Genomic DNA, 13,390 nt, shown 5'->3' on the forward strand with positions numbered 1-13,390 from the left:
AAAGAAGAACTAAATAAAGAGAGAAATGTTCCATATTCATGGATAGGAAGACTCAATATTGTCAAGATGTCAGTTCTTCCCAACTTGGATCTATAAATTCAACCCATTCTCAATCAAAATCCCAGGAAGTTAATTTGTGGATACTGAGAAATGGATTCTAAAGTTTATTTGGAGAGGCAAAAGACCCAGAACAACCAATTAAATATAGAAGGAGAATAAACAAAGTCTTAGGACTGATGCTACCTGACTTCAAGACTTACTGTATACAACTACAGTAATCAAGACTATATGGTACTGGTGAAAACAAATAGATCAGTGGGGCAGAAGAGAGAACCAGAAATAAACCCACATGAATACAGTCAACTCATCTTCAACAAAGGAGCAAAAGCAATACAATGGAACAAAGATAGTCTTTTCAACAAATGATGAGTGATAGAAGAACTGGATATCCACATGCAAAAAAAAATTAATCTAGACACAGACCCTACACCTTTCATAAAAATCAACTCAAAATGGATCACAGACCTAAATGTAAAACAAGCTATAAAACTTCTAGACAATTACTTAGGAGAAAACTCAGATGACCTCGGATATAACAATGTCCTTTTATTTCTTTTTTTTAATGTTTAATTTTTGAGAGAAAATGAATACAGGAGTCATGAGCAGTTTGTCCACCATTATATTCAGACAATGGAATGTTACTCAGCACTAAAAAGAAATGAGCTATTAAGCTGTGAAAAGACATGGAGAAGCTTAATTACATGCTACTAAGTGAAAGAAGTCAATCTGAAAAGGCTACATACCGTATGATTCCAACTATATGACATTCTGGAAAAGGCAAAACTATGGAGGCAGTGAAAAGATCGGTGATTATCAGGGACTGGGGTGGGGGAAGGGAGAGATGAACAGGCAGAACACTGAGGATTTTTAGGGTAGTGAAACTATTCTGTATGATAGTATAATAATGGATACATGTCATTATACATTTGTTTAAACCCACAGAACATACAACACCAAGTGTGAACCCTAATGTAAACTATGGACTTTGGGCAATAATGATGTGTCAATGATTGTAACAAATGTACCACTCTAGTGGGGGATGTTGGCAGTGGGGGTATGTGTGGGGGCAGGAAGTATGTGGAAAATCTCTATACTTTCCACAATTTTTGCTATGAACCTTAAACTTCTATAAAAAATAGTCTTTTTAAAAATTTTTTTTAATTTTGTTAAGGTTTCATTTTATATTTTTTGAGAGAGAAAGACAGAGAAAGAGAGACAGAGACAGAGAGAGACAGAGAGAAGCAGAGCATGAGTAGTGGAGGGGCAGAGAGACGGAGACAGAATCTGAAGCAGGCTCCAGGCTCCGAGCTGTCAGCATAGAGCCTGATGCAGAGCTTAAACTCCCAAGCAGTGAGATCATGACCTGAGCCTAAGTTGGACTTACTCGACTGAGCCACCCAGGTGCCCCTATTTAAAAAAAAATTTTTTTTAAATATTTATTTATCTTTGAAGGAGAGAGAGAACATGTGTGTGAGCAGGAAAGGGGCAGAGAGAGAGGGAGACAGAGGATACGAAGTGGGCCCTGCACTGACAGCAGAGAGCCCTATGTGGGGCTCGAACCCACAAATGGTGAGATCATGACCTGTGCCAAAGTCAGACACTTAACTGACCGACCTACCCAGGTGCCCGCCAAAATAGTCTTTTAAAGTACTGCGTTGACAATAATGGTACAAGTCTTTAGATTTGTCTATCCCACTAAATGGGTGCAGATTCTGGGTAATGTTCACTATTGTACCTTCCAACGCAAGGGCTCATGACAGACATGAATAACATATAAAGCATTATTTACTTGTTAGATGGTTCCTAAGTACCTACTGCCACATACCATTCCTCTCTAAGGATTCAGCTGTGAACAAGACAGACATGGTCGCTAAGCAGGGAAGACAGTCAAGAAATGAGAAAGATAAATAAGAAAGATAATTTCAAAAGTATTAAGCTCCATGAAGAAATCAAAACTAACGGTAATCTCCTAAGCACTTAATAGTTGCCAGCCACTATACTAAGAACTTCATATTATTGAGCTTAAGCCTCATAATAACCCCATATTAGGGTTATTGTTCATTCTAATGTTAGAGATAAGGAACCTGAAGCTAGTAAGATAAAGTAACTTGTCCAATGTTGCAGAGCAAGTCAGGAGTGCAAAACTGGTATCAAATTCACTTTTGACTCCTGAACCCATTACACTCTATGCTTAGCACATGAATCTCAAAACTAAAAGACGGGAAAATTGCTTTTCCCATAAAGTATCCTAAAACTCTGAAAGGAAATGGAAGCATATTTGGCATTATGACAAAATCTATGGAAACAAAATATTTTAAAGCTTCATATTTTTTTAAGTTTTTATTTTAATTCCAGTTAGTTAACATACAGTGTTATATCAGTTTCCAGTGTACAATACAGTAATTTAACATTTCTATACATCACCCTGTGCTCATCACAAGTGCCCTCCATAATTCCCATCATCTACTTAACCCATTCCCCTTCCCTCTCCCCTCTGGTAATCATCAATTTGTTCTCTACAGTTAAGAGTCTGTTTCTCATTCTCTCTCTCTCTCTCTCTCTTTTTATCTTTGCTTGTTTTGTTTCTTAAATTCCACATATGAGTGAAATCATATGGTATGTCTTCCTCTGAATAACTTATTTTGTCAAGCTTTATATTTGACTGACTCTTCTCTGTGCTGTGGAGAAACTGGCTTCACTTAGTAAATCAGCTCCGTTCTTGCTGGTTATTGGTACATCCTATTTTACATATGAAGGTGTTATTACTCCAGGCATCATAAAGTATGAATTTAAGATTACTATCTCCATAGTGATAATATATTTGCATAAATCCTCCAAAACTTTCTCATTTACTGTACTCTTGTCCTCCAAGAAGAGAGTCCTCTTTGGGAAGCAGCAGATTCAGGTTAGTGGATCTGGCCGGAACACATCGAATAAACACAAACACTCTAGACACACAGACCCAGCTGTGACCTTGATGGTCCATGACCTAGTTAAACACCCCAAATCACTGGCCAGCATCCAGTTTTGTTTGGGTAATATCCACCTCCCCAAATCCTCTCTTAATTGTCTCTGTCACAGAATCTAGTTCTTACGTCCCAAGGATTGTATCAATTTTAACTCTACACATTGATTTGTATGGTGATTTAATGTTACTCTTCCCCACTAGCCATTAAGTATGAAGAATACAGGCGTCATGACCAGTTTGTCTACCATATACACAGCACCTTGTACAGTACAGGGTGTGGTACATATTAAACATCTGGTAACTATCATTTGAATAGAGGAATGAACAGGAACATTGATGTTCAAGTGAATTGCTCACAACTATGTGAAGAGAGTAATATAGTTTCCAAGGAAAATCAATTGAGGATAGCTGAGGGGTATCCCCAAATCAGCCCTTCCTTTAAAATGGCATTAACAAATCAAGGGAAGTGATAAGGTATGCTTAGAAAGAGATTCTAAATCAGAAAGAGGTAGGTTTTAATTCCAGCTCTGCCACTCACTGATTAAATGTTTCTGGGCCTCAATTTTCTCATCTGCAAACATGGGGGGTGGGTAATATAATGATAAATAAACTGAGATAAAGCCTGTGAAAATGCATGGCCAGAAAACATGGATAGAGGAAGTAAGTTCAAAGAGCCACTGAGTTAGTCTCTTCTCTGTGACCTAAGCAAGCAAATTCAAGTCAGATTGGTCTGAAAGTACCATGTTTATGGATGCCTTCCACCTTTATCCTCTCCAAAGGTCCTCTACTGGAAGAATTCACTTGCTACCAAGAGTCAGTTCAGATTTGCCCAGTCCTTCCCAAACTGTGAACTGAGCGCCAATAGTGACTTACCAAAAGTTTCTGGAGACCTATTCACCACTATTGTTTGTCTTTGGAAGTCTTCTTACTTCTGATATGAAAGTTACAGATCAAGGAGAATGATCAAGAATAGGCCAAAAGTAGCTAATGACAGCTGTCTGAAGAAAAATCTAGCTATGTGTATAAACATTTCATGGTCCTCAGTGAGGGTCACTAGCTGAGACAGGATTCTCCCTACATTTGAGGTTAAGTATTTTCAGTGGTACCTAACTCCCTTACTTTTTTTAAGGGTATGGTGGAAAGAATATATGTTTAAGTGGAATGTATGTGTGAAGTTAGAGAAAACAAAATCACAAAGGCCTAACACAAAGAGCTAAGCCACAATCCAAAACTTTCTCTTAGGTTAAAAATGAAGTCTGTGAGCCCTAGAATTAACTGAACCATGGTGAGAAGCACAGAAAACTGGATTCTTGGTGAACTGCTGACAACTCCAAGTAAGAGATAAAGCAAACGCATGGAATTAGCCATATATGACTTCAAGCTGCTTTCTATTGGTCAATCACAAGGACTCATGTTAGCAGAATGAAAAAACGTATATAAAAGGACTTTTTTAATTACATAAAGCTCCATACAAGAAAAGCCACATGATTGGAAGTCTTAAGGAAAATCAAAGTTCGACTTCAAATAAGCTTTCCTCTGGGGGCACAAGAAAGACTACGGCACCTGCCTTCAATCCCTTCTTGACTTGTTAGGATTAGCACATCCTATAGTAACTTCCCGGTGTTGATTTCACAAAAGATAAGCAATCTACTATTAAGAAACTAAGAGAAATCATAAAAAGTTATATCAGAGACTCACAAACAACTATACCACAATTGACTAACAAAAAAATAGTATATCAAACTCATCTTCGGGGTAGGTAAGTTTGTGCAATTTAATTGCCTACGTCCCAATTACAGACATGAAAACTCTCAACGGCCAATTTAAGAATCAAGTGTTTCACAGAATCTGTATTTTGGTTAAAACTGAACAAAGATGAACATCTGGTCACAAGATCTACGTGAGTGGGAAATGGGAGAAATATTCATATTGAAGTGCGTACATACATGGACAAATCCACATTTCCACGAGGGAAGCAAAATAAACAAGATTTATTTCTCTGAACTTCCGCAGAACACGTTACAATTTCATTTTTTACACCACCTTAAGTGGTTGTCTACTTGTTTTATGAGTGTAAGCCTTATCTTTTGCAGTAAAATACTAAGTTCTCAAGGAGTGCAACCAGGTTTTGCACAGCATATGTAACTTGAAGGGTCCTCTCTAAGAAAAAGATTACAATATTGTGAATATAAATGATGTAGACAGTATTGCAAGTAAGTGAGGGTCCCTGGAGGTTAAGTACCAACAGCTTCACAGTAAATTCACCACAAGGGTGAAAAACGACCAAGTCCTATATTTCTGTTTCACTCAAATAGTGTCTTGCTGAGTCCCGGGTATTTTATAGGCATTTGGCACTTGTTGATTCCATTCATTTCAGAGGCAAGCAAAGGACAGGAGTAGGAGATGAAATTTAAGGCCAAGCCTTGGCTCATCCAACAGGTCAAGATAAACCTTAACTCTTTCGTTCAGTTATACCTTAAATGATAGTTTGAACTGAATGTAATTTGAATTCATGTTGATTCCGTTATTTAATAACTGTCATCCAGTTAATCTTTTAAAAATAAAAAAATGTGTACCTCCTATAAAAGAACAAAGAGAAGATTTAAAAAATCATCAAATAAACGCTGGATGTACATGAGTCACAGACTAAACACTCTAGTTCCTGTGTGTATGTCCACTGCTTATGATGAACAGCTGGAATTCACGTGCGCTTCTTTACTGGCTGTGGACATCTGTGGCCTATTATCAGTAGAGCTACCCATAAGAAAAAGAGGTTGTCAATTCCAAAGAAAACTTGTAGGAGTTTTTGATGTGTTGACCTATTTCCTCATACTGTCTGCATATACTGCATCCTTTCCATATATGTGACTAGAAGGAAAATTCATACACTTCTCCAAGCTCTATTTATAGGTGTTGATATTACACAAGCAAACAAACTATGAAAGAAATGACTTACTAATCCCACAAGTTTATACTCCAGGCTTAACATTTTTAAGAGCTTAACATTTAAAGTGCATACAAAAAAACTACAGAACTTCTTTTCTATGCTGAAGTCCAGAGTTATGAGACCCAGATCAATGTATGATAAAGGATAGGCATTTTTCAATGTTCCTGAATATGAACATATGAATAAACGTTGGTCCAGATGATTTCACTCTACATTGCATCTATGAGGAAAATACCTTATTTAAGCCTTATTTAAGACTGATAGAGATGACCACATAAAAAATATTTTAAATGTCTTCATGGAAAATATTAATGAACAACTTTTAAAACCAAGGGACAAACTGGGAGAAATATTTTCAACACATGATAAGCAAAAAAATAATGTCATAATATATTAAACAGTTATAAGTAGATGATAATAGTCCCAAATAAAAATAAGTAAAGGATATGAAAAGATGTAAACAGAAAAACACAAAAGCCCAGCAAATGTTTGAAAGATGCTAAACCTCACTCACAAATGTAAGAAACTTAAAAAAACAATAAGCTATTTTTCAATGGACAGACGACAGTAGAGATGGTTTCAATGGCAGAGGTGAAAATATTCACAGGTCACAAGGGTGTGGGGAAAGCAAGGGAACAGGCCGCTCATTCTCTGTGAACAGAAATGTGGTTGGTGCAACTTTCTGAAGGACAATTTAGCAACATCTTTCACGTTTTATTTTATTTTTTTAATGTTTATTTATTTTTGAGACAGAGAGACAGAGGTGAGTGGGGGAGGGACAGAGAGAGAAGGAGACACAGAATCCAAAGAAGGTTCCAGGCGCTGAGCTGTCAGCACAGAGCCCGACGCGGGGCTCAAACCCATGAACTGTGAGATCATGACCTGAGCCGAAGTTGGACGGTTAACCGACTGAGCCATCCAGGTGCCCCAATATCTTTGACATTTTAAAATATTTATATATTTTGTCCTATCCACCACTCTTCTATGAAATGATCCTACAGAATTCTCACACAAGTACTTGGAAGGTATATATTCAAAGATACTCTTTGCAGCATTGTTTAAACATTTTAAAAACAGGGGCACCCAGGTGGCTCAGTCGGTTAAGCATCTGGCTTCAGCTCATGTCACGTGATCTCAGGGCTCATGAGTTCGAGCCCCACATCAGGCTCTGTGCTGACAGCTCAGAGCCTGAAGCTTTCTTCAGATTCTGTGTCTCCCTCTCTCTCTGCACCCTCCCCCTGCTCTTTCTCTCTCTCAAAAATAAACATTAAAAACATTTTAATACATAAAAATTTTAAAAACAAATTAAAAAACTGGAGTGAGCTTAACTGTCCACCCATAGAATAACCTACTCAATAAATACTACTAAAGCCACCAAAAAGAATATGGTAAATACATCTATATGTGATTTTGAAATGACAATAACTTACATTTCTTGAGCTTTCAATATGCCAGCCACTGTTCTAAGCCTTTCACGTATGTTAATTCTCTTTATGAATAAAAAAATCTCCAAAACAGGTAAGTAAAAAACCAAAGTTGTAGAACAGACTGTACTATGATTCTATTTATGTCATATAAAAATATGATATTTTTGATAAATATCATATATGAATAAATATGATATATATTTATATAAATGTGTATTTATGTACATGTAGATAAGCCCAGAAAATTTGGGGAAGAATACAAAAGGAATGGTTTACAGTGATTACCCAGGAGGAATGAAAAATGTTTACTTTTTATAATTTTCTGAATTGTTTGAACTTTTCTCTATATACACGGATACTTCTATTTTTAAAATGTTAATATGTGTTATCTGCCTAATTAGATTATGGTCCAATTTTCTTCTTCCCAGTTCTACAATTTTTTAAAAGCCTAATAAAAGATATTTGGGGAAATGTAGCAATATGAGAAAACATGAATGTTTCTTTTTATACTCTTCTATGGGCACAGAACACTTCAAAATTTTTTAAAAACCTAGTTAAAAGTCAGTATTCAACTACTCCAACAAAAAAAGCCTATCTCATTTCCTTTCTTATGCAGGAAACTCCAAAATATAAGGATTTAAAATGACAACTCTCATGTCTCTAAAACAATTGTTTGGCTGATGGTTTTTCTTCCTCCCAGTATCAAGTCAATTTAATAACAATTTATTAAAAGGTCAAGTTTAATTATAAATAAGGCAAAACCAAGGAGGGGAAACAGAATTATTAATGTGTAAAATATAATATACACTGCTCTGCTATCTGTAACATATGACCTAACAACATAAACCGAGGATAATATTCAGAGAGCAGTCACTGCATTGTGATTGTTAATAATATTATCATCATCATTATATTAAAGCTGCCATCCATTAGATTCTTCCTATGGATCTAATACTGAGCTCCATACTTCACACATATTAGCATATTTAATTCTCCCAACAACTCAGTAAGATTCCTAGTTAATTGCTTATTTACTAGAATAATATAGAACTATTAAAATATGGAGAAAATTTTAGGGGGGCAAACAGTAACTGCAATCTATACACAACGGAGTATACATTTATGGCAGGTACTCCCAAAGATTTCATAGAGTTTTCTACAGATTCTTCTAAGGTATATCTACCAGAAATAAACCATAACGTGGCTCTTGAAAAGTCTTTGTGCCACCTGTTCCAAAGTTTGTTCCTTCCAGTGGGTCCTTTCTCACACATCCCTCTCAGCATACCAAGTGCAGGTGAGTCTGAAACTCAGGTCTTCACCCTGCACAAGGCCTTTCTCGCGTTTCTGTCATCTCTCAAACTCCTTTGGATTCTTACCTGTCCAGCAGCAGCTCCAGCACCTCTTTGGTGGAGGCAAAGCCTCTGTATGTTGACAGAAAGATGCTGATATAGGTAAAGTCATTGTCCCCAAACGCCGTCAGCAGGTTCTCCACAAGCTTCTCCAAGGTGCCAGCTTTTATGGTCCTGATCTTACAGGTCTCATATTGACTGACTGTGTGTCCTGGAGGCAGCTGGTCCCCTTCAACCTGTACAAGAAATTCATGATTATGATCAGGCGAAATGCTCCCTAAAGGAAAACCACAATCAGTGGACCAGTGGAAGCATAGACTATCGTGTTTTCCGTGCTCTTAGTTCCCCTCAAGCCACGTAAAACAATCCTCTCACCCATGGGTGTAGTAGAGTGAGGAGGTGGTGATGATATTCATGCTGCTTTATTTCATAGTGCTTACACCTGCCTCTACTTAATCCCCTATAAAGAATTAGGTTGCTGGCCTATTTTATCAAGAATGTTTTCCATGACCCCAGGATCAAGTTTAGCAAAAGTTATCAATCATCCCCTTTGTACTGTTCCATGGTAAGTTGTCAAACTCATTCTTAAAGACAGCTCCTACAGTGGTGGAACAGACTCCTACTGGCTTTGGAGAGCCGATTGTTAAATTTTTAGGATTTGTATGAGCCGGTTGACATATCGCTAGGCTGAAAAATCAGGAGTATATTCGGATATCTACGGAGATGTGACCATGATCCGGTGTTCTTCAGTCCACAAGAAGCAATATCCTTCCTGATTCAGTATCATCAGCAATCAACGTAACTGACCAAGAAGTGGCTTATACCAAGCGGCCCTGGGCTAACCTCTGGGGAGTAATGGGAAGGGTGGATGGGTGTATGATCTCTGATTTCTGGAGACTTGCAACGAACAAGAAAAGACATGTGCTCATGAGAAGTAGCCATCACATGAGAATGAAATTGCAAATAATATTGGCAGGTACAACTGCACAAAACATAAGAACTGACTATTGATAAAGATATGTAAAGCTTGAACACTGAGCATGAAGAAAAACAGGGGTGTGCCTTACATCCTGCAATAAATCTGCACCTAACAAATGATACAAAGATGCAATTTTCAGCTTAACTTGTCCTTCATAAGCATGAAGATGACCTACTGAGAGGATCCTTTTCTAAGCAAATAATCATTGTCAGTGATGCAAACAATAGCCAGGCAGGTTTTGTGAACTGTAAGTTTGAATTGTTGTATGTCAGCTTTTCCTAAATTGAAATAACCAGACATTCGAAAATTGAGGAAGAGGAGCAAAGAAGAGGGAACTGAATCTCTAAATGACGACACGGTGCTAAGTAGCATGTTTGCTTTCTCTTCACCTGGCCTGCCAGATGTTAAACCACTGGAAGGAAATTAGCTGGCAAGATTGCTTCCAGTAAGACCGAAATGGTGGCGATCGCTTTTAGAAAAGGGTTAGAATAGCTTAATGTCATTATGTCTAACTGCTAACAGGACTTAACATTAAGACTCAGGCTTCCACAGTGCATGACTTTGTTTCTTTATTTCATTCTCGAAGGATACTTTCACTTTACTAAGGGAGGGATCTGGTTTGGGCAAAATACCAAATGTTTCTGCAGACCTCTTCTGCCCGTTGACTCCAACCACGGCCTGATAACTGTTCTTTATCACTGTATATGTAGTTTTAAAATAGGCCTAATAGTATCCACCTATCCTCCCGGGAGTGTCAGTTCACTTTAAGCTGAAACAATAAATGAAAAGGATATATGGTTTCAAAGTCTAATTACTTGTTTTACCAGTTAGTACAGTGCTGCAGTGCTGCCCTACGTGGGTGCTGGTAAAACACTAGTTCTGAAACAAAAGGTCCTGCGGTCAAGTTTGGGAACTGCAGAGCAAAACAAGGTCAAATACATTTCTTTACTACAGAATTTCTTAAAGTCTTCAATATGCTAACATGTTATGAAACTCTAAGAGGGGGATACACAATCATGATACATGATCCTTCCAAATGGAGCCCCTTTACTCTCCCAGCATCTTGCAGATCATCAGGATGAACATACTTGGGAAAATGTTAGCTTAGTAAGTCACTGCGATGTGTTTAAACCATAATTCACTTTTGCCACTTTTCACTAAAAAAAAAAAAAGACATTATAAAATACAATGTTAATTTTTATCTTCAAACATCTATATATCCCTTTGACGTCTTTCTTAATACCAAAATGTAGGGATGTTTTTTCTATGTTTTACTCAAAAGATCTGGTCCCAAACAAATGATCAGCCTGGTAATATTAAAAAGCAGCTTAAAAAATATGCTTCAGTGTCAAACGTTAACAATAATGAAAGGAATGGCTTCTCATTCTCCAGGGATATTCAAGCTCTAGTTCTAAATCAAGCTTCCTCACCTTGTGACAATGTTCCCTTACCAAACAATTTTGTAATTTGAGGATTCTCCTTTTACTCACAATGCAAATTCCACTTTACATATTTTCTTATGGAAAGTAAAAGCTATTTAAAAGAACTGATTTTTCCCTGAGCACCGATGTAGCCAAAATTTCACACACAGAGAAAAATGTTTGTCAAAGGGCCTGATGAAGTGGGTCCCCTTTCCTGCCAGAAAGCAGAGTTGGCAGGAAGCCAAGGCTCTCCCTTGGGAATGGAATCCTGTTACTCATTAACCCAGTCGCTTCCTTTTGGTCCTCCTTTTCCTCTGGAAAAAACTCTCAATATGCTTGCCTGATCCCTATACCTCCCCAATAACGGTTTTTGTCCCTCAGTGTTTGCATCTGTACATTAGGAAGAACCATGTCTGAGCTAAGAGAATAGCTAATAAAATACTTTGACTTATTTAGATTTTAAAAATTATTGGGGCACCTCGGTGGCTCAGTCAGTTAAGCATCCGACTTCAGCTCAGGTCATGATCCTGTGGTTTGTGAGTTCGAGCCCTGCGTTGAGCTCTGTGCTGACAGCTCAGAGCTGGAGCCTGCTTTGGATTCTGTGTCCACCCTCCCCCGCTCGCTTGCTCTCTATCTTTCAAAAATAAATAAACATTTAAAAAAAAAAAGAAAAATATTATTCACTAAGTGCAATGAGTGAGCATGAGTGACAATATAAAATGAAGCACAGGAATTGCTCTGGTGCCTAGAATCATTCTCACAAAAAAATTAACAAGGCACGTTAAGGTGTCAGAACACTTGCTTAATGCCATTTTCTGCACATTTGCTAAGCACCCTAATATCAACTTGCTAGAACAGAAGGGAAGATTTTGAAGATGAGTTCTAATTTACCAACACTCAAGTGGAGTGTTTCTTTGTGACACAAAAATTTGGAAATTATCTGCTTGTTGCTGGAATTATTTTGAAATAAAATTATATAAAAGTGAAACAGAAAACATAACTCTGCCTTATGGTCAGACTAGAGGAAAATTTGCTAAATTTTAGTTTAGCAAATTTTTTTGCAGCAAAATACTCAACAGCCATAGGACCCTTTTAAGAGTTTGGGATCTCTTCTGTGTGTAATATCTCAATACCTTTGAATCCTAGTTTAAAAGAAAAGTGAGGGAGGCAGGGACCGAGCCTTGGCAGACAAGTGTTTAATAACCCAGACTCAGAGAGCAATACACGGAGGGCTGAGCCTGCCCTCTGGGTTAGCACGCTAACAGGAAACAGCTCAATCTGGATTTAATCAGAGACCATCGTCTTACTGACAAGATCATGATACCGAGGCCACAAAAATGTTTCAGGATTTTGGAGTGGGGTGGAGGGGCAATCTCTCTGCCATTAAAAGTCAGCTTTTCCTGAGAGAACATGCCTGACTCCTATGGGGTAAATATCTACAACTCTGCCCAACTGTCCTAGCTGAGGAATTTCCATAATTATTAATTCTGGCATGAGGGATGAGAGATGAAATGTGCCATATTTCAATTCTGTTGCCAGTCACGGAGAAATACACTCTTTCGCCTTCCAAAACATAAACTGTTAACAGCTTCAGTGTTTCTGACTTGAAAAAAAAAATTTCCTTCCATCAAAATAATACATCAGTCATCTGATACTTTAACAGGGGACATGCTATGTCCACAAGGTCATTAGACTACAGACAGTATGACGTCTTTGTCCAAGCCATGCTCAACCTTCAGAACGTCAGCTCTCAAGCATCCTGGCCTGAGCAGAAATGTAAACAGTGAGTAGTTTTCTAGTCATAACTCTCTGACAAAATCTAAAACCCACATCTAAGATTTTATAGCCTTTGGAAGGTGTGCTATACTCCTGGTTTCAAAAAACCCACCATCCAGCAACAAGAAACCACCATAGGTCAGGAAAGACCATGACGGGATGCACGAAAAAGCTCTGCGTCTGTCTGTATTCTTGCCCGGATACGTATAGATGAAATGTGCTTACCATGCAGAGGAAACAAACGCATGTGTGTGTTATGGCACATGGCAGACTGTATGGCAAGGCCAGTGCATCTGAGTATTGTGAGCTCTTTACACATAAGGCATGGAGAGATGCAAAGCACCGTGTACAAAACCCTAGGGCAAGTGATGTCAACTTCAGTGTGAGCTTCTGGGCAGGTGATGTCAAGTTGAGTGTGAGCTTCTGCATTGTGTGAACTTTCAGGTATGAACTCAATTTTTTT

General features: G+C 37.9%; 1 protein-coding gene across 3 annotated transcripts in view; it reads right to left on the reverse strand.

The window, feature by feature from the left end:
• Window positions 1-13,390, reverse strand: part of RGL1 (ral guanine nucleotide dissociation stimulator like 1) — a 258,267-nt gene that overhangs the window by 76,169 nt on the left and 168,708 nt on the right. For all 3 annotated transcript variants that reach the window (XM_030303435.2, XM_030303437.2, XM_030303436.1), the window contains one exon: window positions 8,779-8,987. In XM_030303435.2, the coding sequence (XP_030159295.1) occupies window positions 8,779-8,987 (209 nt within the window). The remainder of the gene's footprint in view (window positions 1-8,778; window positions 8,988-13,390) is intronic.

This window comes from Lynx canadensis, chromosome F1 (genome assembly GCF_007474595.2).
Source record: "Lynx canadensis isolate LIC74 chromosome F1, mLynCan4.pri.v2, whole genome shotgun sequence".
Classification (NCBI taxonomy): domain Eukaryota; kingdom Metazoa; phylum Chordata; class Mammalia; order Carnivora; family Felidae; genus Lynx; species Lynx canadensis.